Genomic DNA, 23,932 nt, shown 5'->3' with positions numbered 1-23,932 from the left:
GGGGGGGAGGGAGGGAGGGAGGAGGAAGTGACGTAGCTTGCAGGTAGCGAGATGGGCCCTGGACCAGTTACTGAGTGATTACGACGATGAGGGGGCAGAATAGGAGCGAATCAATTCAGAACATTAGATTATTAACTCTATTTGGGCGACAACAACGGCAAAAACTCAAATCTCTCCTCCTCCCCACATGTTCACGCACTGTAGACCCGCGTCAGTCTCGTTCGTCTCCGCTTCCTCCTCTATCACCTCGGTCGCCAGGGTATCCGGGCCGGCTCGCTCCTCGTCCGCATCAAACTAAGTCCGAAGGGTCAGAAATAGAATCAGCCTCGTCCTCGTCCTCGTCCTCGTCCTCGTCCTCGTCCTCGTCCTCCAACTTCTCTTCCAGCTTACCTCCTGCTCTTGATCTGCCCTGACTTGAGCTCAAGCTCAGCTCTTTTTGACTGTCTTTCCTTCATCGTCTGCATGACCAGCGTCCGCTTGTCCTGCTGCATGTCAGATCCCCATCACAACGAGCAGAGCCAACGAACCCGCAGCTCCTTCTGCTTCGCCGTCAGGTACTCCTCCTCCAGTACCGCCTGTACCGACCGTCACTTCATGTGCGACCCCGAGCGCTTCCTCTGCTCCCTCACCTTCTGCTCTGCCAGTGCGTTGGCATGCTCAGCAAGGTCTGGTCGGTTGATCTCCCACGTCATTCTTTCCCGCGTCCGCAGCCTCCTGCCAGCAACGTCACGAGCTGCGATCGGGAAGCAGATGCCATGCCTCCTAGTCGCCTCACTCCACTGCTCTGGGTTCAGCTGGGTGGTGAAAGCGAACTTCTTGAAGACGTTCCCGGGTAGAGCTGACGCAGGGCGCTGCACCTGGCGAGAGGTCAAGGGCATGCCATGACATGAATGAGGAGGTGAACGAGTATGAGGATGAGGATGGGGAAGGGAGGAGGTGAACGAGGATGAGGATGAGGATAAGGAAGGGAGGATGAGGATGAGGATGGGAATAAGGAGTTGGAGTTGGAGAGTGGAGAGGAGGAAGATACCTCATGAAACTCATTCGCCTTCCACAGAGAACTCGTGGCTCGTCCCTGTGCTGATGCCTCCAGGTCTCTACCATGGATCTCCTTCTGGCAGGTGCCCTCATGCTCCTGAAGGTGCAGGGTAAGGATGGTCCTCGCTGCGAGCTCAGGCGCCACCTGGGTAGAAGTTTCGCCCGTTTCGGCTGAAAACACAATCAGCACGGCTCCTCTACTCGACGCCTCACGAACCTGTTCTGATATGTTGCGACAGCAATGCAGCATGCGCTGAGAAGGGGCGTTTCTGTGCGCGAGCAGTGAGCATCGACTCCAGCAGGCTCTTGTCTCCCTCACCTGTCTTGCTCGCATGTAGATCTCTATGTTCTTCATCTGCTGCTCTTGCAGCGCGTACCTACAAGGCAGCTCAGGAGACCGTCAGGCATGCACCCACCCTCCCGTACCTCCGTATACTCCTCTCACAGTTGACCCTCTCTATCCTGTCAATATGACTGACCAGCTCCTGCTCCATATGTCGCTGAACATGCTCTGCGTCCCATCCTCAGCAAAAGACAGGGAACGAGCGTCTATCTCACTGATATGCTCTTCTTGCCCCTTCATCACAGTCGGGGTTAAAACCAGATGCCTTGCGACCGAGTCAATATCAAATGGTATGATAGGATCGGTTGCCAACCTGCGTTCCGCCGGCATCCGCTCGAGGTCACTCCACAAGTTCCCGTTGGATCCGACGTGCATGTAGAACCTCCATGTCTTCTTCGGGAGCTGCTTGCACAGTCAAACAACCAGTGGCACTTCGTTGCGAGCACATTTTCCACTGGCGGCTTCTTCTGGATATTGAGCTTCTGGTTGTAGTACTCATCCTCCCTCTTCTTCTTCATCATCGTCTCAAACTACATGATACAGACAGTCATCACAAGATTCTCCTCGCACACCATCACAGAGGTCGCACCTCCTGTTTCAGCAGCGCGTTGGTGACATCAACTCCGGGGTTCATCCAAGGGGGCCCCTGATGGGGTCGGCTCACCCCCTATTCTGCCTCCTCTCTCCCGCATACCTTGAAGTCAGATGCCCTGGCTCCTATGTGACTTTGCGGTCTTGATCTCGAGTCCCTGACGTTGCCCCGTCAGCCAACAGCCCAAGTTCCTTCCCCAGGTCCCTTCCCCAAGTCCTATTTCAGCACCTTGTCTTGACGGAGTCCCTCCCTCCTTGAACGTTGGCGTCCTCCCCCTGTGTCATCGCTGCTCCTCCACGATGAATGGAATGAAAGATGCTGGTTCAGGATAAGAGTTAGAACCTTCCTGCTTGCGTGTTGACTCGATGATTGGATCAAGACAACATTGAGGTCTGCACATCCAAGAGTATCTGAGTACTGCTTGCATTTCGTTTGCTCACTCGTTGCATTCCATTAGCTGACGATGCAACTAGCATGTCTCAACGTTTGTCAAGGTCACACTACACCCACTAGAACATTTCTCGATCCTGCTCCTCCTCTCGCTCCTCCTCTCGCTATACACTCTTGAAGTTCGACGCAGTAGATGGAGCTTGAACCCGGTCAGCGCTGTCCCACCCACGTCTCTTAAGTGCCTCCTCTCAGTAGTTCAGCATCGTCCCTTCTCTCTCTCTCTCTCTCACCATAACCGCGAGCCCTCTACCTCTAGCATCGCATGTCTCTATCGCCATGGCTACAGTACCGAACTGTGGCCGTTGGAGCTGGACACCAGCAAGATGGTCGACCAGCATCCCTCATTTTTACTCAACAACTGAAGCCGTTGCCCACGAATGAAGGCTGCCTCAGAGGTTTAGATCAGGGAGCAAAGAGCAAACTAATCCAGGGCGATCGACAGGTTTGGCAAAACCCGGGTTTAGATGAACTAAACTAAGCCAGCTGTGAAGAGAACGAAAGCAGATTTCGGGCATGTACACACTTTATTCTTCAGCAATGAAAAATAAATGAGGTATTATTTGAAATATTGAAGAGCCGAGTTCAAATATGAGCTTGAAAATCGAGAAATCCCGTAGATGAAGATTTTCGGATGGAGGGGTAGTAATCAACCTATAACGGGGGTACAAGAAGGATATGGGTACGTGATACGCACCCAAGTGAGTTTTGCTTACGATAAATCAAGCAGTGCCGTTTTTTCATATATGAAGACTCGAAGAAAATCTTGTTACATGGGGATGGCCTTGGCGCCATTCTCTCATAGTAAAAGAAAATCACCCCCTACCCCCCACCTACTCTCAAGGGGTGCTGGTTCCTTTATGAAGACCGTAAGGACGTCCCTTGTTCCATGCTCTCCCCTGATACAGCAGCGAAAACGTTTCTCCGCTAGCTGTCTGATATCTCTCTCGCATTCTACCCCCACACCGCCTACTCTTGTTTAGGTTGCAGAAGGGCTCCTCCTCCTCTTCCATCCTCAGGGACACTCCCCTTCCCCGCAGATCCAGGTGAGCTTTCGTACAATCCCCTACCCTCCATCGCCCCCTTTGCGAGGAATCGGAGACCGTGTCTGATTTCCGCCCTCTCAAGGTTCGGCAAGTCGTCTAACCCTCTTGCAAATAGGATGCTGTACACGGTAAGACACCTCTCTGGCAGATACCTTGCAAGATACGGTTTGGTAGCTTACGCACGCTTTCCAGGTTCACTCTCGGACAGTTACGATGTTTCTCTTGGTGATCTGCTCGATCATCGGACTCTCATCAGCATTCTCGAATATTCCTCTCCTCAAACACGGAAGAGGACTCAACCTGCACACTACCGCATTGCGCTCTCGCCAAGCTGCGTTTCAGTTGGATACAGCCAAGGAGTCGAGCATGAAGCCGCTGAATGGGAACTTGTTGTCAAAAGTCAAGAACCATGCCAAGACATGGGCGAAGCTGTTCAAGTCTGCTCTTCTTGCACTAGTCTTCTTGTTCGGAAGCTCTGGGGTACTCCTCGGCTCTCCAAGTGTCTCCCATGCTGCCATCGAGGGCAAAAGCCACATTGACGGTGAGATATGAACTCTTTGTTGTCATGTTTGACGTGCGGGCTCAGCCATGATGATCAAGAAGAGACAAAGCCAGAGCAAGGCAGGAAAGAAGCTGCTGCTCATAGAAGCTGAGATGTCTCACATCCTACACGAGACCTTCAACAAGTGGGACCCTGAGGGTACCGGCGCCATCTCTCGTGAGGACCTTCGAAGTGCCCTGCTGTACCTCGAAGAGGAGAAGTACATCGAGCGCCTGATGACGATGGAGGAGATGGATGCGTTCCTGGTGGAGATGGACGCCGACGGCGACGGCATGATCCAGTTCGACGAGTTCAAGAACGCCGTCGAAGTGGTTGAGACGTCGGAGGGAGGATGGCACAAGGTGACCAGAGCTGACATCATGAAGCATGAAGTTCACGAGTACGGAGAGAAGTGGAAGAGCAAGCATCCCGCCGGCGTCCACTCCCTGTTCCAGACCATGGAGGTGCTCTCTGGATTTTTCTCGGTGCTGGTTGTCATCATACTGCCCATCTACTTTGTCTTTCCGTGGGAGCTCTTCAAGGTCACTGGCGCCTCGTCTCGATCCAGCAAGAGCCAGTGGCTGAAGAGGAGGAGGATAGCAGGCAAGCAAGCGGAGTTCTGGACTGGATGAGTGCGTGCGGAAGCGAGAGTGCGTGTGTTGAAAGTGAGACCGGCGTGTTGTGCCGTTAATTGAATGAAAGTGATCAACTATTTTTTGCCTTTTTGAGAACTGCTTGTCGTTCCTTCTTCAGCTTGTTACATTCTGCTTGCAACCCTTCTAGCTTGCTCTTCAGGAGCGCCTTGCGGGAATGCGGAACGACCCTGTTCTTTTTTGCCTCTACAGTCTTATCCCGATCGATTTTGTAGCGGACTGCCCACATCAAGATCCCCGAAATGATCACTATCAAGAACTGCACATACGTCAGTCTCCATCTTTCAGCCCCCTCCATCCTACCACAGCTGCGATTTGCGAAGCCCCCCCTGCTTGTACCTCGCCGGATACGTGAATCTTCCCCGCTGAGCCCATGGCCGGTGCCGTTCTGATAGCGCATGTCAGCATACAAGTGGATATGACTACACTGAAGTCGGTCTGTCGATCGCATGTTCAGCCCTACTTCGCATGATTGAAAAGCACGTAAACATTTCTAAAATCCTCCCACAATCTGCAGGATTGCTTGCCTATCTCAGATCTCGCTTCCTGCCCAAGGACCTCCTGCCCGTCCAAGGCTCCTCTTCACTGCTGTACCTGATCTTGCCTCTCTCTGCTCTTCCTTACTCTCAACCTATCCACATGTTGTTCAGTCTTCATGTACTCCGAGCATACGAAACTGGGAGCACACAGGACCGGTAGTTTTTGGAGAATCTGTCACATTTGAAAGGGTAGGGTGGTACTCATCAAAGTTAGCATGAAGGCTCGCAGCATGCGTCCCTCGGCCACAGGAGCTACTGCGCGAGGAGGGGAGGGAGGGAGCTGTGTGGGGGAGGAGAAAGGGGACAGGTGGAGGGAGGAACCATCAGATGAAGAGCAGCATGCGCAACGGGGTGTCTCAAGAGGTTGTTGGAGAGGTTTGGATGGACTGGAACGGAGAGGGCGGAAATCGAAACATGGGGAAATCAAGAAGTGCAGGGCCTCTCCTAGCACAGAGCTGAGGGCAGAGTAGCATGTGTACAAATTCAGCTTCAGAGCAGGGCAACGGATACTTGTGGTTGAAAGTGGTTGAGTGGTTGACGGAGGGCGGGGCGAGGAAGAGCGGGCGGGGGGGGGTATACCCTCCCTCTTATCAAGCGAAGTAACAAACGAGAACCATACTGACCTGACCTGCCCAGATTTTTGACTCTGAAACGTTCTCAAGGATACATCTCTCATGTCATCATCCACCGGAACATCGCTGTTCTTCGTGAAGCCGGTGCTCGGAACGGCTGCATGCTCGCTGCTTGATGACCTTCGCGCAGGCAACAAGGGTCGTGCTCCTGTGCGCACCGCAGATGAGGAAGCTCGGCGAGAAAGTATGCAGCCCTGCTGTCAGACTGATACCTGAGTGAGATGATCTGATCGCAATAGGTTGTACAACACACTAGAGGGGTCACGCTGGGAACCATCTCATGGAAGAAATTCCCAGACGGGTTCCCCAATATTTTTGTACACGATGTTGAGTCGATCAAGGTGCTGTAGAACACAGTATCCTGGCACGTGCTCTGAGCGATGCCTCTTTCCAGGGATGCCATGTTGTGTTCTTGTGCTGTTTCAGCAACGCCGGCGAGATTTTCGAGCAGATGAGTGTAAGTGGATGTTCATCACAAGATACGAGCTGTTGAAGTTGAAAGTGCACACCCTGAAATCTCAAATCCATCTGTTCTCCTCTTCTTACACAGCCTGATCAGCAGCTCTTGACATGATGATTGTAGGTACTTTGCTCCTTGCCGCAATACGCTCCCCACAGCATCAAGATCATCCTCCCATTCTTTCCGGTATGCTCCCGCACCAGGAAATCCTAGAGCCTCATCGCGAATCGCATGCAGGTGGGCACCATGGAGCGAGTGGATCAGGAAGGGGAGATAGCAACAGCGAGGACTCTTGCTAGGATTCTCTCGTCGGTCCCTCCATGTCGGTGAGTAGAACTGAGAACTCCACATTGTGTCCTCTGATAATTGTTGTAGTGGAGGACCCATGGATCTTGTAATCTACGATATACACGCGCTACAGGTTAAGGAGGGACTAAACAGCGATCTTCTCGTTGCTGACATGTTCGCAGGAGCGATTCTACTTCGGGGACAACGTTATACCTGTCTTGGAGAGGTCAAGTGCGTCATTTGGTACGGAGGATTCTGACCAAGATCGTCTCTCTCAGCGGGGTCACGCTGCTCCTACAAAAACTTGAGGCCGAGGCCCTCGAGAGGTGTTGTCTGGTTTGATTGCTCAAGTTCACTTGGCTGAGATCTCGCTCCAGGTTTGACACAACGAACAACAAGCCTCATTACTGGACAATTGCCTTCCCTGACATGGGAGCATACATGAGATATCACAGCATGTTCAAGTCTTTCGATACCGTGATCTGCATGAAAGTATTCGCGCATTGTTGCAAAAGCGTTTGGTCTTACATTGCTACCAAGGTTCGCACTGGCGACGAGAGAAAAATCACCGTCAAAGAAGGTTCTCGCATCTTAAATGCATAGGGAGTTGAAGTTTTCGTGGTCAGGGAATGCCAAGGGAAAGCATTGCGTACTTGTTGATGACCTGATACAATCTGGTGGAACTTTGATTGAGTGCGGCAAGGTACACAACCAGAATGTTGACCTGGAGACTTTTGATTGTTGTCTTCAGGCGTTGCTGGAGTTGGGAGCTGTATCAGTCAGCGCCTTCTGCACGCATGCAGTGAGTTCAAGCTCGTGACAGCTTTGTTGCTCCTCTCCCACACTCTCCCACTAGGTTTTCCCCAACGCCGCATACCGAAAGTTCCTCGGCGGCCCCTTTCAGAAGGTTTGGATCACAGATTCTTGCCCTTTGCAGGTATCCTATTCGCGCGTCCTTACGGAGGAACTCACCCACTCCTACAGGCGGAGCTTGTGAACGGCAAGGGGCCGTTTGAAGTCCTTTCTCTCGCTCCTCTCATCGCTAACGTGACCGTCTCCTCTCCTCACCTCCATGTTTGAATCGTTGACAGGTCATCGACATGGAGCCTTCCAAGGAGCAGCACGGACCTCGATTGTCCCGTCTCTAGACTCTCTCGACTGTTGACCCTGCCGGGACATCGTCTGCTGATGGACGTGGACTGGTGCAATCACCTCAGCCTTCGGGCTTGCCAGGCGCGTCCAGGCAGTATGGGACAGACCGACCGTTGCCAGACCTTGACCGAGGCTCACGGCGACCACACTGTACTACCGTAGTGAAACTGAGTCCTCGTCGGAACCGTAAGGCCGGGCTCAACATGATGAGCGGCACTGCGGCAAGTTCCGAAGTTCCAATTCTATGATGATTCACCGCCGGGGCGGCCCACACGGACTCCGGGAGGCTGTGACAGTCGGACGCACTCAGCACTGTACGGTCATGTATATACTATGAATAAGCCTCACTTTAGCCCGCATGGGAAGGGGCGGTGGCTCCGCGTGGATTTGTGGGAGGCTAGTACCAGCCAGTATTTGAGTTGCCGCAACTTAGTCACGGTCATCATGACGGTTACCGGCAATTAGCCTCCGGCACTGCCGGCCCGGCCTGCGTAGTAGCAGCCGGTGACCCGGCGCGGTCCGCCGACGCCGCCGGGGTCAGCAGCCCGGCTGACTCGTACGAACTTTCAGGCCTGAGGGCCCGCCGGCCGCCAGTCTGACGGAGGACCTTATAAAGGAAGGGTCAGCCCGTCAGCACTCCGCCTCAGAGAATCTGTCCTTACATTGTATTTTAAAAATGGAGATCGCAATCTCACGGCAGAGAATTCAGTGAAGGAACGTGAGTTCGCAGTGAATCCGTTACGGTAACAAAAGAAGGTTTTAACTGGTAATTACCATGACTACCACGCAACAGGGATATTGTACTAGCATCTTCTAAATCAATTTGTTTTCAAGATAAAATATTTTAAGTAAGTTTTATTGGTACTCACAAAATATTAGAGCCAGGAAAAACAATTATAGTATGCTTACTATCGTAACCCCTGCCACGGAAAATGGCAAGCGGAACGTGGCGGAGGAGGAGCATAATAAGAGAGGAAGAGTTTGGAAGCGCAAACAAACGTGTCTTAGTCGAGAAAATAGAATGATAGAGTGCACGATGTTACGATGCAGAACTAGTCATGTAGAGAGAAGATCACGATTTAGACAGCCCTGTAAGGTAGAAAGCGACAATAGCTAGCTGGAAGAAGAGTGCTGAATAAGAACCATATGCATAACACGATTGCGAAGCTCTTAGTTTGTGAGATAAGATTTAGTTTCTTTTTCGAGCAATTTTTTGTACAATCTTACGGTGTTGATTCTACCTTTATTTGTCGGGGATGGTAGTGTTCGTTGACAACAGGAGGCGTAATTATACGAAGACTTAGCCTCCTAAGAGCTTGCGCTCCGAAAGGCCAAGTCATCTGACCTAACCATGTTCTCAGATGAAGAGGACGTCAATGGTTTCTCCTCGGTCCTTGCTACGTCTTCTTCTCCTTGCTGTTGTTCGCCACTCTTTACAGCTGTCTCCTGTCCGACCCTTGACACCACCCCAGTCGATTCTCATGCCAGCATTCGTTACGACTCCATCGAGGGGTGTTGCCCACAGCCCAAGGAAAGGGGACATGTGTCGCCACATGATCCGTTCTGGCGGACATAGCAACAGGATGCTGAACATCCTGACGAGAGTGTCGATGAGCGGGGTCTCGAAAGAAGACGAGAAGCAGGGCGTCAAGAGTCCCTTGCAGCGAGCGGTGGACATCTGGAACATGCTCTTCCAACCATCGTTCAAGGTCTCTGTCCCTGTTGCGATCTTCTCGTGGCTCGTTGGCTCCGTTGTCCTTACCGGGGCCATGTTCGTCTCCCTGGTCTACTTCGTGCCGGAGCCGCAGATTCAGGAGCCCAGCTCGAGCGTTGTGGAGGACGTGGCTCTGTTTGAGCACATCCTCCGAGACATCGACACTGGATATGTGGAGAAAGTGTCGACGGAGAAGCTCTTTGAGACGGGAGTGAGAGCGATGCTGGGCTCCCTCGACCCATACACTGAGTTCGAGAACAACAAGGCTGCGGAGAACCTCCAGATTCAAACGTTTGGCACGTACGGAGGGGTTGGAGTGGGGCTTGCAGAGGATTGGAAGATCGGGCGTGACGGGAGGGAGAAGGAGACGAAAAGTTTCAGGGTCATGAATGCGCTTGAAGGGTACGCATACGATGCCGGTCTTCGGCCCGGAGATCACATCTTCAAAGTTGACGATGAGTATCTGGATGGAAAATCCATTGCCGATGTGACGAACCTGCTGAGAGGGAAGCCAGGGTCGGATGTGAGGGTTGCGTTCTACCGGGATGGGTTGGAGAAGCCGGGTGAGGTCGTCCTTCATCGAGATCAGATCCACATCAAGGACGTGTCGCTGGCAATGCGCATTGGCCCTTGGGCGGACTCGATCGGGTACATCCAGCTCAAGGGGTTCGCTGTCGACGCTGGCAGGGAAGTGAAGAATGCCTTGGAGCAACTCAAGGAAAGCACAGCCGACGGCAAGCTGAAGGCAGTTGTGCTCGACCTCCGCGGAAATCCTGGTGGCCTCCTGACCAGTGCGGTAGATGTTGCTGAGCAGTTTGTCCCCCGGGGATCTGTCATCGTCACTACCAAGGGAAGGGATGGGCCCGTATGGTCATACACGTCTCAGCGTGATCCTGTGCTCGATCCCAGCACCAAGGTGATCGTGTTGACAGACCGGCGCACGGCGTCGGCAGCTGAGATTGTTGCTGGCGCGATTCAGGACCATGACAGGGGCATCATCGTGGGGGAGAAGACGTTTGGGAAGGGGCTCGTTCAGCAGGTTGCCCACCTGCCCTACGATACTTCTCTCAAGTACACGGTCGCCAAGTACTACACGCCTAGCGGCCGATGCATCCAGAGCGTTAAATACCAGGAAGGAGGGGTGGAAGAGGCGAAGTTGGGTAGGTCAAGTGTGCCAGCTGGGCAGGGGTACGTGTCGAGGGTGGTCAAGGACGGGGAGAGGAAGGTATTCAAGACATCCAAGGGCCGGCTCGTAAGGGACGGAGGAGGGGTGGAACCGGATCTGATGATACCGGCACCCAGTCAGTCGGAGATCGAGCTGCAGTTGGTGGAGCAAGGCTCTTACCTCAACTTTGCAAGCAAGTGGGCGGTTGAACACCCGGATCTAGTCAACGAGAAGCTGATCTGGAAGGACAACGACATCGTCACGCCTCAGGTGTTCGACGAGTTCGTCAAGTACATCTCAGACAAGGTAGAGTACATCTCAGACTAGGATCCTCCCCCCCTTCCCCTCCCCCCCCCCTTCTCGTCTCCCTACCTGTGACTTTTTGTGTCTACCTGCCATGAGGACGAGTCTCATGCGGTTCGCAGAAGGAGAGCGGGTTCGAGCTCCGCACGAGGTTTGACGGAGCCATTCGCGAGCTGTCAGAAGCCGTGTCCCTCGGAGGCTTCCCGAAGCTCAAGGGCGAATTGGATCGCCTTCAGGAGATGGCTCACTCTGAGCTCTTGAGTGAGTAGGAGGGGGAGAGGAGGAGGAGGTAGAGAGGAGAAGGGGAGGTGAGCAGAAGGGGGAAGAGGAGGGGAGCGGCGTTTGGATCAAAGACTGAGATCAACATTGCAGGCAACATGATGGAGCATCGAGATTTGATCTCTCAGCGTATTGAGGATGCACTGAGGTCACTTGCCTCGTCGACTCGTCTCCTGTACTGAAGTCTCATCTACAGGGCAAGATGTGAACCAGAGACAGTCAGGATCGCTCACGCGCTGAGGGTAAGAAGACCTTTGCTACCTCTTCCCTTGCTCACAATTTCTGCAGCATGACCAGTACATCTCCAAGGCTACTGAGATTGCTCTCAACCCTCGTGCCTACGATTCGGTGATTCTGCTCTTGGCCTCGTGTTTCTCTCATGCTCCTTCAGTTTCTTTCAGAGGGTGTTGCCATCGCTCCGTCATCTCAAGATCATGTAAGATTCCAGCCTTCTATCTAACGCCTCTCCCTCTCCTCCTCGTTCCTCCCCCCTGGTCCCTTGATTGGATTCTGCTCTTCGTCCTCGTTTCCTCCCGACTGCATGACTGACTAGCAAGCAGAAGACAACTTCAGCGAGGCATCAACTGTCCGCGTCTGCAAGAAAGGCCAACGGCCATTACATGTAGCGCCCACCATCTGTATCATAGCCTGTCTTGTTGGACTTCCAATCCACCAAGTTGTACGTTAACGATTAGAATACAAAGATTTGCTCGTCATTGAATCCGGCCTTCTTCAAGAGTGGGATGCAAGTGTCGTCGATCATAACCGGAGGTCCGCAAAGGCACACGATCGTATCCGGCCCTGCAAGACAACCGGGTCAGAAGTTGGAGAACATCGAGCTCATTCAGCTCCAACATCTCTGACTCGAGATACAGGAAGTAGCTCCCTACCTGGTGCCGGCATGTGCTCGGCGATCATACCCTCGTTCACGTATCCGCTTCCAAACTTCCATCCTGTCAAAGGTTCACTGTCCCTCCCGCATCGACACCTGGCGACTTCACTTGCCTTCCGGAGTCTCGCGTGACAAAGTGTAGAAGCACTTGAAGCGATCGCCGTGCTCTTGAGCCCATCTGAGAGGCCCTCAGGAATCAGCAGGCAAGGAGCACTAATCAGAAACAGCATTACCTGTCAAGTTCTGCCCGGAGTAGAATATCCTCTTCCTTCTGATAAGCGGCGGTAAATTAGTGCTCGCTTGATTTCAAACATTCTGTCTACTTGGTTCGCGGAGATCAACCAGGAGCTTGTCTTGTCTTGCGGGTTGTCGAGAATAGCCTGCAAGGTCTGAGAGCAACAGCGTGTCAAGAGCGGAGGACAATACGAGCAGTCAACACCTGAAACGCGGGAGTGATGCCGCTGCCTCCACAGATGAACCCGAACTTCTTCACGGCCACTACGGAATTCGTTCACATCGTATCGTTCCATCTACGTTGATGCAGTACCATCTCTGCCATCGATGTTGCAAGTGCCATCCTTGTTATACCGAAACATCCCTTTTGGCCCAAACACATCAATAGTATCACCAACCTGATAGCAGACCTTGTGTCAGTCGGAATTCAATGTGCTGCAACCAGCGCACTTTGAGAGACTCGAGATACTGAGACATTTGGCCTCCTGGTGAGTTCTCCGTCCTGCAAATAACAGTGACCATTCCTTAATCTACTCAGTCTGTCTTGCCTTCTATAGACCTTGACAACCAGGTCAAAGTGTCCTGTAGCAGACTCTTTGCTGGTAGGCTTTCATACCATCGTCTCTCAGTTCAGCAGTTCACACAAAACAAAGCTTGATACCGTGTAGCTCCGGGAGACTGGGGAGCCATCTATCTCGGCAGTGATTCGGATGTGCTGACCGATAGGAAGGCCAAAACTCTGCGATGAAACGCGATGAGACAGTAGCCGAGAACCACCAGCTCCTCTGTTACCTTATCTGTGGGCAACGAGAATCGGAACAGGTAGGAATCTCGTGACAGGACAGTCCTCTCCTGTAGAGAGCAGACGAGAGCTTCATGCATCCCCTTAAGGCTGCCTTGAGGTCAGCGCTAGGAACGGATCATCATTCTCTCAAGAGCACGTACCACGTGGATGATTGTTCCACAGCAGTTGTGTCACTCAATTGCGTCTTCTGCTCGGTGGAAGAAGGTCCAACAAGATCTCCTATGTAGTACCTGCAGCAGATCAGATGCAAGATGAGCGCTTCATCGGAAGACCTCGAAAGCTGCTGCTTCGCAAAATCATCGTGCATGTCATCGAACTCGATCGAAACATCTTTTCCTGCTGATCTTTGCAGGGCCTGGACGTACATGCATGAATCTCTCCCCTATGCACATATCCCTCCAGCTCTCTCACCTGAAATCCTCCAGGATGGTCCTTGAACTCTCCAACTGAGTAAACCTTGCCATGGATCACGAACCAGATTTCAGGGTCCTTCGTGTGCTCAGCTACTTCCTTCATGGTTATCTGCCGGGGTTTTGCCGGAGGGTCATTCTTGATCGGATTTGCCATCTGATTGACAGGAGCAGGCTTGCCAGCATCTTGTTTCAGGGCCTGAGGAGTTTGCTGCTTTTGTTGCTTCGAAGCGCTTTCCTCTTTGCCTTGCAAGCATCCCATACTGTGAAAGTTGAGCTACGTGCATCTCAGTGAAAGAGAAAGAATGAGAAAGAACCAATCATCTTTTCTTGCCTGCCTGCCTGCCTGCCTGCCTGCCTGCCTGCCTGCCTGCCTGCCTGCCTGCCTGCCTGCCTGCCTGCCTGCCTGCCTGCCTGCCTGCCTGCCTGCCTGCCTGCCTGCCTGCCTGCCTGCCTGTAGCCATCGGAGAATCTCTCCGATCCTCCAGTCAGTCAAACTGTTCTTCTTCAAACTGTGCTGAATGTGTTTCATGGCTTTTTGTTTCCTCATCTTGTTTCCTTTATATTGTGTCCCATCCCATTCCCCATCTACCTTGCAGAACTTCTCACTCTCAACTATTCCTCCACCTCCCTCCCTCCCTCCCTCCCTCCCTCCCTCCCTCCTTGAATATCCATGCCTACTGCCACGGAAATTGCAGGGGACGCAACCTTCAGCAGTCATTTTCAGATCTGAGAAGTTTCAAGAGGAATCTACCATAGGGTGAAATTTATTTAATAAATTTGAAGTTTTCAAATACCAAAGTAAACTTTCAGTACTGATTTAGAATTGTGATGTTGGGTAGGGTTGTACATTGGAAAATGAGGGGTGGGGTCCCGGCAGTTTTTGTGGAGGGGGTTTGTTGCTTGATGAGGCAGATATGGCGCTAGGAAGCAATGGTGCGAGGAGGGAAAGGAAGGTAGAAGGGGGGTTGGATGCAGTGAAGTACATCAAGATGGATACTAGCATTGAAAGAGCCACGAGTGTTTTGTTCGAAGTTGATTGTTGTTTTCGAGGAAATGAAATGATTGTTGATCGCCGAACAGTTGAGGAATAGAATCTTTTCCTCGTAGCTCATCAGAAAGATATATGCAAGGATGAACGTAATAGAATTCAAGATCGAAATACATAGTAAATAGTATTGGTTTGATGTAGTCTTTTGAAAAGATGACCCAAATCGCCAACTTCCACTGATAAAGCTGAGTTCCACCAACCAAGGTTGGCACTTGTAGTTTGGAAAGCAATGCTCAAACACAATGATGTAGTCCAGTTACTGCCCTATAAAGTTTCTTTGGAATCGGATCTTTGTGAACAGGATTTGCATTGATCATTTCTTCTCAGATGGGAGGTGGAATATCATTGGTCACGATCAGTCTGCCGTCGGATCGCAACTCTGACAGTTTTACTGAAGTTGCGAATGGTGCGCTCTTTTTACAGTCTTGCCCACCGCTAAGATGTTGACAGTGATTGCTCCGCAAGCATTTGCCAGCCATATTGTTTCGCACTTCCAGGGATCGCAAGAAATGGTGCATGCGCGGGTTCACAACTTCCACCCTGCAGACTTGGTGCGTGCCATCATGCTCAGAGACTTGGAGAGAATTCGAAGCTCGTTCCTCAATGGTGGAGACTCCGATACAGACAGTCCCAGTGTGTACGAACTACTTCCGAGGGTGCGGAGGATGTCGGCCATCTTGGAGGGGCTGCTTCCTGCCCTCAGCGCTTTTCGGAGTCACATGTCTACGGAGGGGAATCTGCATAAGGTTCCCAAAGAGATAGTGGACTCGTTCGAAACAAGGACATGGAGACGGGAGCACAGTAGAGGGAAACTCGAATGCTACATTTGTCTGGAGGAATACGTTGAAGAGGAGGTACTGAGGAAGCTGCCCTGCAACCATGAGTTCCACTCCAAGTGCATCGATCGATGGCTGCTGGAGGTTCACCGGACATGCCCGTGCTGCCGACGGGTGGTGTATGAAGATGAGGACAACAGGACGACAGGGCAGACGGTTAATGCCTTGCAATCACCAGGTTCTCACAATCGAGAGAGAACGTTGAGACTATCAGGGGCGCTCAACCAGGAAGAGCTCGACCTTCAACAGCAATATGCAAGCTCAAGAGACCAGCTCTCAACGTCACTAGCCCAACTGCAAACCTTAAGACAAAGGCAGATGGAGCTAGACGTGCAGAGGAATCGTTTGGAGAATATCCAACAGGGTCTACAAGCTACCAGAAGCAGATTACAGTCTGAATTGGATGAACTAAGAAGGTCGCACGAGGGAAGCTTGGTCCCTGTTCAAAATGAGGACTCGCCTCTCGACCATGAAACTTCGTCATCTGATACCGAAGCTTCGCATCGTCCTGATTTACTGGTCAACAATGTGAACCTTCGATCGGATAGAAAGGAGGAAGAAAAGTCGTCTTCGCCTGCAAAATGTAAGCTCGTGACGAGTGATTCGAAGAAAAAGAAGATGGTTTTGAAGCAAAGCAAAGGTACGATGTTTTTAGCGGTGCTCCTTTTGGGCCCTGATCGATAGTTTCAGTTACAGACTCTGGAAATCAAGCAGCTGCCAGGACAAACACCCGAAGATCTCCGAAAATCGACAGCTTTACATTGCAACGCAACTCTATAAGGTAAACAGTGATGTTTCTATTTGATGTCAACTTGACGCATCACAGACGTCAAAACTCTACAGGAGATTCAAACGTGCCAAGGAGATCTTTCGTCGGAGCTTCTTGGCAGTATGCCCAACTTCGACGATGATGCAGCAACTACTGAAATCATCGGACTTGTTCTCTAACTTCAGACCAGCTTTACTTTGAACTTCTGCATCACTATGCTCTTTTAATTAAAAACGTGTCAAGGTTCAGAGTCCCGTTGGAGAATTGGAATGCAAAAATTTTGTACTCAAATGTAGATGAGACTCAATGGAGGTTGCAGTGGACAATGAGCTAACATTTGAATCTTTGAGGTCTCAGTTTAATGTACAAGTTTTCTCATTGAAGGTTGCAAAATCTCACAATTCAAACTTCACTCACAAAAGGGAAAGCGACGGTCTAGAGTCTAGTTTCATCGCCCAGAGCGTTCACAATCAGCTCGTGTCCCTCGATGAGCTCGATGGATGCCTTCAAGCTCTGCAGTTGCTTCCATTTTGGAGGCTGCCCAAAAACATCATTCCCACCAATCTTGATCGTTGTCCACGAGTCATCAATATTCAAGGATTCTTCGAATTGCTCCGAGCCGAAACCAATGTCATCGAAGCTATCTTGCTCGGCCGAGGTAGTAGAAATGTTCATGGATGACATACCAAGGCAAACATCGTACATGATCCAGTGGTGTGCAGGGAGTGTGCTGCGAGGACGAGGACAACCGATGGAACGCGGGGGTATTATGCGGGAGTTTCCCCCACCCTCAAGGGTCTTTTTAAGATGGGATACCGACTCAGGAAGGGGCTACAAATTGACTGCCTTTTGAACTTAGTGCTTCAATTAGATAATCTTTGGGGTTGCCAGGCAGGGTGAGGTTTCTTGATTAGCACGAAGAGGTTAAGTTGATGGTAGGGGGGGTCCGAAGAAAAACTCCTTGGTGGTATCGTGAGCCACTGATGACATCTCTAGTACACGGTCATAGCGGTGCCCTAGGATCTCCTATACCTGAGGCCACCTGAAGATACAGGCTTTACCAGGCTAAAACATTGTTGTTTTGTAAATTGAGTTGTAAGGAGTCGAAAAGTCTCCCGATGGGTCTAAAACCGCATCCCTTCGGTGCAGTCCCGGCAACTCTCCAACCCCCCGCATCGTTGACCGGAGCAAATCCTATACCTACCAAATTCGACAAATTTGTATTCGGGTAAATTTCAAAAGTTTACGGTTGTGTTGAATATTTACTCGAAATCTTGGACTTGCCCTTAAGACCGAGGCGGCCGGCATTCATGGCCCAGTCACGATACCTAAGATAGAAACGGTGATGAGTCACGCAAGTTCCGGGTGACGAAGGGTTGTTTGCCGCGCGGGGGACTTGTCCTGCGCGCCGTTAAGTGAAGGTATTAATTAAGTTTGGGGGACAGCAGTCGGCAGGATTAGGTTTGGTTCTCGCTGTCTTTTCTCTTCTCGCCGTTTGGCCAGTGCGACAGTGTCAGGGTCAAGCCTCCTCGACTCTCCTGATTGTCCTCGTACTGATTTTTAACTTAACTTTGAGTAAAGAAGTTGTTTGCCCAGTCAGATTACCGGGCCTACTCTCACTGAGTTGCCGGGCCTTCTGACCGTCCGATCGGACACAGCGGCATGGCCCGGGCTAGTGCCGGCAGGGCGAACGGGCCCCGGGGGATCCCTAGTCCCTGGAGGGGAAAGATGCGAGCGGCTGGCAGTGTTGAAGGCGAGCAGGGCGGAAGCTGCTGTTAGATCGTGAGGTTGTGCTGGAAGTCTGCTGGTGAATCAGCTATACACGGATACCTCCCAGGACATGCCAAACATGATAGGGAAGTCTCTGTTGACGGCTTTCACTTTGTGCGTAATGTCTGCATTACAACAGCAAATGGTGCACGCATTGTCCATGCTTAAAGCACCAACATCCCCAGGATTCCATAACACTCTGACAAGCTCTAGATTGATCTTTCCCTGTCAGCCTAGATCGAAATGCACAAATTTGCGACTGGATACTGGAGGTGAAAGGTTAAATGCCAGGTTGGGAAAAGTTTACGATGCTGGACTGGAATACGAGACAGAGCTTATGGCTGCTCGGATCTCTGACTCTCATATCCGGGCATTTGCTCGGGACGGAATTGTCCCACTTCGTAAGGTCATTGGGAAAGAATGGATCGACTTGATGAAGGAAGGAACTAGAAATGGACGAGCGGAGGATTGTGTAGAATCATTGTCGTTATTCGCAAAGAAAGGGCCATTGCGATCAGTTTCATGCCGATTGTTGAACTCTGCGAAGTCTCTCCTCGTATCATCATGGCTCTACAGTGATTTTGAATGTGATCGCGACTTTCAGCGACCAGAAATCGGGACAGAAGAAGTGATCAAGACGACGGTTGCTTTCTTTGTGCCTCTCGATAGCGTATCAGAGGATGAGAGCATCAAGGTTCTGCGCGGCAGCCATCTTTGGTCAGAAGATTCTTTCCCCAAAGGTCATCAAATCTCAGCAGACGTTTCCCAGCAGCTCAGCATCGGCGCAGACCTTGAGCCTGGAGATTGTGTTGCGTTCCATGGAAGAAGCGTCATGAACAAACATGTGAGGGAAGGGAGTGGCGGAGTCTTGGTAGCTTATGCAGCAGATACTGCCGACTCCAGTTGCAACCTAGAGGAGGTCTGGGAGGACAAGCTGTACGGGATGCGAGGAGAGACCCCGACAACAGTGGTCCAATGGAGCAAAGGGATTGCACCTCCAAATAAAGACTGGTATACCTGATCGCCATAGATGGTTTGGCGCCTGTTCTCTTCATAAAGCTAGAGCCATGAATTTTGTACATTCCCTGTCACTCGAAATAAAACCTGTGATATGTTCTCACCGCAGTCACGCCAGTAGGCAGTCATGCTCTGACACGATCCAGTCGGGCGGCTACCATATGAAGGATCAAACACTGTCCAAGCGGGGCCGGTAGTTTGAACCCGGCCTACCAGACAGAATCAGCGGTGCAGTGTCCACCCTGAAATTTCCTTGTCGGACTCAGTTCCAGTGACAGCGAGGCGGCGGAGCCCACCATGATCCGATTTCGCCTTTGCCATGAACTCTGTTCTCCGAGCTCGCTGGTATAGGGATGCGAAAACAAAGTGCGGACAACCTTGCAACTGCTTGGCTGAACTCGTGACAGGAAGCTCCTCACCGCTAGTACCTTCCAGCCAAGAGCTGAGAGCTAACGTCAAGCGCTCTGACCCTCTCAGTCGATCCTTTCGCCGCGGCAAGTACAGCATGGATCATGGCGACGTGTTACATGAGAGGACTCTAGAGGGTTTGTTTCAAAGCTCTATATTACAATTCGTTACCACAAAAAATCACAGCCTCCGTGTACTTGCTTGTGACAAGGTCTGCTACAAGGGCACAAAGCTGTGCTGTGACTCGCTTCCTTTTCGCTGTGATCAGGTCATAAGGGCGACTTAAAGCTGCATTCCTCCCCTAACGCATTGACGTATCCCCAGCTTCCCTCGATCATCTGGATCGCTCGCCGCAGGCTCTGAAGCTGCGCTTCCTTGGACCGGAGACTCCGCGAGTTGGCAGAGCATTTGTGGGGAAGCTGGTGATGGCTGCCTTGCGTGGACGTGCTTCGAGGAGCTGGGAAGGGCAAGAGCGTCTGATCAGGAGCGTCGTGGGGCATGGCGGGAGGCGTGGCGGGAAGCTGTATGAGGGACACAAACACGAGAAGGAGATATCAGAGGCAAAGGATCTCCAAGAAACGATGTATGTCAGGAGGATGAGAGGAGCGCAGAAGAAAGCTGGCGGGGATGGGCGTGGAAGGGGACGTACTTTGTGTGTGTATTTATGAGGGAAGGCAGGGGCGGCGCTGTTGGTTTTCGCGGTGCAGTAGATATTAGGAAGGCGCAGAGCGATCTCGAGCATGCAAAAAGTCCCAAGCGTCCGGTAAGAGGTCGTTTGCTGACAGCCAAGTCGTCAGCATCCGCAGCTGCGCATGTCGTACATACTACCGGGAACATACGGAGAAATCTCAACTCAGAGGAGTTCGGAGGCATATCACTGTCAGGCTCCTGCAGCAGTGGATCCAGTTCAGTTTGCTGACTGCTCCCGTGGTTGTTGAATCTCAACTCACAATGATTCGGCACCTCCTCCGAGGCAAAGTGGGTTTAGCTGACTGAGTCACGAGGACAGTAGACTCAGTCACAGCCTCCGCTCGGAGTCAGACAGGCTGACTGGCTCGCCAGCCCGGCCGCCGCCGCCGCGGGGCGGCTTCCTGGCGTGACCGTGACCGCCGGTCACCGAGCGGCCTCCTGAGTTGCCGTACTACCCATAGCGTTGCCGTTCCGTATCCTTGTCGGATCAGTCAACCAGGGTGGTTCTCATAGTAGTTTTAGTCAAATTCAAGCGGCAAGAGAAAATTGACCTAAAAATGTTTGCTCCGTCAATTTATGTACCTTTTTCGTTGCCAGGGCTGCCGGGCCATCCAAGACAAGAAGGGCAATGTTGAGCAAAACCTTCCTCTATTTGATATGAATAGGCGTGTATAGTTGACTAAATAATCATGAGGAGGCTCGGGGTAGGTATTCAAATGATTTGAATCTTTCCAACGGCCTCCAGCCCGTGTTGAGGGGTAGGGGGTAGTGCAAACTTCTCGTATCAATCTAAAACACTTGTAAACGACCTCACACTTGCCCCGGTCTCTTCCCTATCCCACTACTCCCAATGTACTCAGGGACTGTTTGCTCAGCTGCTGAGCGCAGTCAAGGACCATGGCCCCTCAATGCTAACTCCTGAAACTGCCAGGCAAGTACTGAGATCAAACAGCTCAATTCTTGGCTGAGAATCACACCTATAGTAGGTTGAATGTGTAAGGTATGCATCTCATCGAAATTTGCACTTGCGTACCAAAGCACTCATCAGCTATAGGTGATGGTTGTTCACTTCCAGAAGAAGGGAAACATGAAGGGAACCGATCAGAGAAGCAACCTTCGAAGACATGAAGGAAATTCGATTCTCCTTGTTGTGTTGACGCCCTAGCTTCCTTTACCTGAATGCTTCGTCGGTTGAATAAGAAACATATTTCAAGAGACTTCCTGTTGCTTTGCCATGATTGCGTTTTTTGAGGCTTCTCCCAACCTATTGTAATATGGCGGTGTCATTTGTGAGGAGGTGAGGAGTTTGAGAGGCTGGGGGAAGGAGAGGGGAGGGGTTTGAAGGGAAATGGACGCCTGGGAGGCCAGGCTAGTTGATATGCCTGATCGCTGCGAGAGGAGATGCCGGAGGAGAGACCGTGTTTACTCAAGACCACTAGCGAGGAAGGCAGGAGGGCGAGGAGGACATGAGAGGAGAGGAAGGAGAAAGCTACGGGTAGAGACGGTTTACTTGACAGCACTAATGAGGAAGGGATGCTTCAGAGCCTCCAGTGCTGTAATCCTCGTGCGGGGATCGATGTTGAGGCAGCAGTTGAGGAAGTCCCAGATCGCATGTTTCTCATCCACCTCCAGCCAGTCCTTGCATCCCGCATGCGCGCCCAGGGAGCTTGACAAGGTCCGCCATGTTTGCTTGAAACCGCGGGCATAGCTGAGATGCAGTTCCAATGGTGGAATCTGAATGACATCAAGTTAGCAACCTCAGGCCTCCCGCCACCATATCACCCTCATCCTCATCCTCTTGATACAACAACGCCGACGACAACAATTTTACCTTAACGTCGAGGAGCTTCCACACAGCATCCATGCTCTTGATGTACATGCGCAAGCTGCTCAGACAGTCAGACAAGCGCACTTCCAAGGTACACAAAGAGCGTACCCGTAGATCTCCATCGTTGCCGTGACTATGTCGTTATACTGGAACCATTGGAACTGTGTCGTGCGGCACAGCAGGGTAAGCAGTACTACCCCAGCAGCCCACACGTCCACTGCTGTGGTCTGGCACTGCATGCCCATGAGCACTTCGGGCGCTCGGTATCCCCGAGTTCCCGCGCGTTTGACTGGACGTTCGAATTTGACCCCTGAGTTCCTCACTGTCACCGATGCGTTCGTCTTGCTGACGCCCAACATGATCCGCCTCTTCGCCATCTCCTGCGCCATCTCTAGCTTCTCCTGCTCCTTTTGATTCCGCGAGGAGCGAGAGCTGGCCGTAGAAACCTCACAGGGCAAGATGTTGCCGATGCTGCGGCCTGATGACTGCATTTGTTTCTCTGCCAGCCCAAAGTCCACAAGCAAGTACTTCTTATTCCTTCTGTCATAGAGGAAGTTATTCAATTTCACGTCTCGATGTATAATAAATGTATAATGTATAAGACAGTTCTTGCTCAAGACCGAGTTTAACTAAGTAATGCACCGTGACTGTGACACGAAACCACTGAGAATTGAGGCCCAGCACTGCACATGAGAGACTCCCGACTGTATGCTAGAATATGAAACTCAAGCATCATTGCAACGCCGCCGCTGTTCCGATGACACGGACCGGGTACGGCCCGGTACCGCCGGGCATTGCCGCCGCGTGGGGCCGCCGCCTGGCTCGGAACTTGACTCTCACCGTTCAACGGTTGACTCACCGTGCGGCTACGGTAGCCTTGAAGCCTCAGAGGTCCCGGAGAGTCCGGCTCGCCCGGCCGGGCGGCGGTCGGACCGTACCTTGCCAGTTTTCAGCCTGTGTTCAATTAACTCAGCGGGGCTATCTGATCGGACTGGCCGCATGGCTGGCATGCTGATCCCGGCATTAATCATGGCAGCAGTGCCGACGGTGACACTCAGCGGCTGAGTGCCGCGCCGCCAGCCCGGCGCTGACCGTCAGTGCCACGGTGACTCGGCCCGGCTTCAAGAACCGTCACGGTGCCTGCTTGCCAGCGCCGGGGCGGCCCCGGTACTACGGTAGCCCGGTGAGTCACCGTGTGTCAGACACAACTTGAACAGTCGGAGGTCAACATAACTTAACATAACATGGCATGCCAGGCTTCAGTCGGAACTGCTCAGCGGCTTGGAACACTCAGTGCGCCCGAAATGATTCAGGGCCACAAAAAATATTTCACTGTGGAACAACTTGAAAATTGAGGGGGTGTTCGGCCTGAAATCTTTGTGCCAGTGTCACGCTCCTCCAAGTTTCAAGTTGTTCCATATCATATAGTATAGTTTGGAGCAAGTCCAACCTACATGGAACAACTTGAAAATTGAGGGGGTGTAAGAACTCGCCGCCGATAAGTTCTTGGAGACGGCGAGAAGTTCAGGGTATTGCGTCTCAGCATCGGTAGACGAAGCTCAGCGACTCAGATGGAAGTGGGCTTTGACATAGGTCTGGAATTAAGGAATCGACGAGCCTGAGCCTGGGTCTGGCAGTGAAAAGGGGGTGAGGAGGACACGAGTCCAGGGCGCTGTGCATTGTACTTGGCCCTGGCACTGGAGTCACGGTTGCAACTGCCAAGGGACTGAAGGGGAGGTGACTGCTGTGAATAAAGGAAGTGTTGGTGGTGTTGTGTGGTTCTTCTGAGAGTTCTATCATCATCAGTGAAGGTGTTAGAGACCGTACTGCACAGCTGTGTATCGTTGAGGTGAATAAGGTTGGGGTAAGGATCTCAGGTGTACTGAGAGATAGTCCGTTTGGTGGATCTTGGCCCGGTTAAATAGCCTGATAGAGTCTGGCCGGGCCAGTGAGGTGGAGGTTGATTCGATTAGCCGGGGGCGTTCGGCCTGAAATCTTTGTGTGTCACGCTCCCGGAGTCCAAGTTTCAA

At 51.9% G+C, this 23,932-nt stretch overlaps 9 protein-coding genes across 9 annotated transcripts in view; 5 read left to right on the top strand and 4 right to left on the bottom strand.

Moving 5' to 3' along the window:
• GUITHDRAFT_116458 (hypothetical protein) overlaps positions 1–103 on the top strand; it is a gene marked incomplete at both ends in the record, with an annotated part of 1,466 nt that extends 1,363 nt beyond the window's left edge. Inside the window, one exon of the mRNA XM_005824267.1 lies at positions 44–103. Coding sequence (XP_005824324.1) covers positions 44–103 — 60 coding nt within the window. The remainder of the gene's footprint in view (positions 1–43) is intronic.
• Positions 104–386: 283 nt separating this feature from the next.
• Positions 387–2,293, bottom strand: GUITHDRAFT_165489 (hypothetical protein; the record flags this gene model as incomplete). Its single annotated transcript, XM_005824266.1, has 13 exons — positions 2,202–2,293; positions 2,076–2,130; positions 1,971–2,027; positions 1,828–1,911; positions 1,695–1,783; positions 1,597–1,646; positions 1,465–1,549; positions 1,358–1,415; positions 1,256–1,307; positions 1,031–1,209; positions 630–857; positions 528–575; positions 387–482 (listed from the first exon to the last, which is right to left on the bottom strand). Exons 1-13 carry the CDS (start codon positions 2,255–2,257, stop codon positions 387–389), a joined length of 1,137 nt encoding a protein of 378 aa, XP_005824323.1. The 5' UTR covers positions 2,258–2,293.
• A 1,016-nt stretch (positions 2,294–3,309) lies between these two features.
• On the top strand, positions 3,310–7,727 carry GUITHDRAFT_165488 (hypothetical protein; the record flags this gene model as incomplete). Its single annotated transcript, XM_005824265.1, has 23 exons — positions 3,310–3,466; positions 3,549–3,594; positions 3,659–4,007; positions 4,053–4,549; positions 4,876–4,929; positions 5,066–5,143; positions 5,311–5,355; positions 5,862–5,915; positions 5,962–6,015; positions 6,071–6,172; positions 6,226–6,288; positions 6,415–6,477; positions 6,529–6,617; positions 6,667–6,712; positions 6,762–6,805; positions 6,831–6,905; positions 6,957–7,071; positions 7,120–7,159; positions 7,206–7,282; positions 7,331–7,381; positions 7,436–7,516; positions 7,564–7,626; positions 7,671–7,727. Exons 2-23 carry the CDS (start codon positions 3,583–3,585, stop codon positions 7,725–7,727), a joined length of 2,109 nt encoding a protein of 702 aa, XP_005824322.1. The 5' UTR covers positions 3,310–3,466; positions 3,549–3,582.
• A 1,545-nt stretch (positions 7,728–9,272) lies between these two features.
• Positions 9,273–11,818, top strand: GUITHDRAFT_116454 (hypothetical protein; the record flags this gene model as incomplete). Its single annotated transcript, XM_005824264.1, has 7 exons — positions 9,273–10,916; positions 11,036–11,174; positions 11,286–11,340; positions 11,389–11,434; positions 11,481–11,540; positions 11,584–11,628; positions 11,753–11,818. The coding sequence occupies 7 exons, from the start codon at positions 9,273–9,275 to the stop codon at positions 11,816–11,818; spliced, it is 2,055 nt and encodes a 684-aa protein (XP_005824321.1).
• Positions 11,819–11,883: 65 nt separating this feature from the next.
• GUITHDRAFT_78124 (hypothetical protein) lies at positions 11,884–13,200 on the bottom strand (the record flags this gene model as incomplete). The annotated part of the gene is made up of 11 exons (XM_005824263.1): positions 11,884–11,993; positions 12,083–12,165; positions 12,218–12,262; positions 12,318–12,355; positions 12,408–12,473; positions 12,524–12,582; positions 12,632–12,716; positions 12,769–12,803; positions 12,853–12,925; positions 12,980–13,057; positions 13,111–13,200. The coding sequence occupies 11 exons, from the start codon at positions 13,198–13,200 to the stop codon at positions 11,884–11,886; spliced, it is 762 nt and encodes a 253-aa protein (XP_005824320.1).
• A 1,709-nt stretch (positions 13,201–14,909) lies between these two features.
• On the top strand, positions 14,910–15,531 carry GUITHDRAFT_97280 (hypothetical protein; the record flags this gene model as incomplete). Its single annotated transcript, XM_005824262.1, has 2 exons — positions 14,910–14,990; positions 15,035–15,531. Coding segments are annotated over 2 exons (578 nt in total), but the record flags the coding sequence as incomplete, so codon positions are not given.
• A 1,093-nt stretch (positions 15,532–16,624) lies between these two features.
• Positions 16,625–16,894, bottom strand: GUITHDRAFT_116451 (hypothetical protein; the record flags this gene model as incomplete). Its single annotated transcript, XM_005824261.1, has 1 exon — positions 16,625–16,894. One exon carries the CDS (start codon positions 16,892–16,894, stop codon positions 16,625–16,627), a length of 270 nt encoding a protein of 89 aa, XP_005824318.1.
• Positions 16,895–17,929: 1,035 nt separating this feature from the next.
• GUITHDRAFT_154977 (hypothetical protein) lies at positions 17,930–19,077 on the top strand. Its single transcript, XM_005824260.1, has one exon. The coding sequence runs from the start codon at positions 18,030–18,032 to the stop codon at positions 18,978–18,980; it is 951 nt and encodes a 316-aa protein (XP_005824317.1). The 5' UTR covers positions 17,930–18,029; the 3' UTR covers positions 18,981–19,077.
• Positions 19,078–21,580: 2,503 nt separating this feature from the next.
• Positions 21,581–22,393, bottom strand: GUITHDRAFT_116449 (hypothetical protein; the record flags this gene model as incomplete). The annotated part of the gene is made up of 3 exons (XM_005824259.1): positions 21,581–21,808; positions 21,906–21,960; positions 22,011–22,393. The coding sequence occupies 3 exons, from the start codon at positions 22,391–22,393 to the stop codon at positions 21,581–21,583; spliced, it is 666 nt and encodes a 221-aa protein (XP_005824316.1).
• Between the last annotated feature and the right edge of the window lie 1,539 nt (positions 22,394–23,932).

The sequence above is a fragment of the Guillardia theta genome (genome assembly GCF_000315625.1).
Source record: "Guillardia theta CCMP2712 unplaced genomic scaffold GUITHscaffold_96, whole genome shotgun sequence".
NCBI classification, from domain to species: domain Eukaryota; class Cryptophyceae; order Pyrenomonadales; family Geminigeraceae; genus Guillardia; species Guillardia theta.
This window is presented reverse-complemented; position numbering and strand designations above follow the sequence as displayed.

Coding starts and splice junctions, on each gene's coding strand:
- GUITHDRAFT_154977 (XM_005824260.1), top strand. CDS start 18,030: ATGCCAAACATGATAGGGAAGTCTCTGTTGACGGCTTTCACTTTGTGC.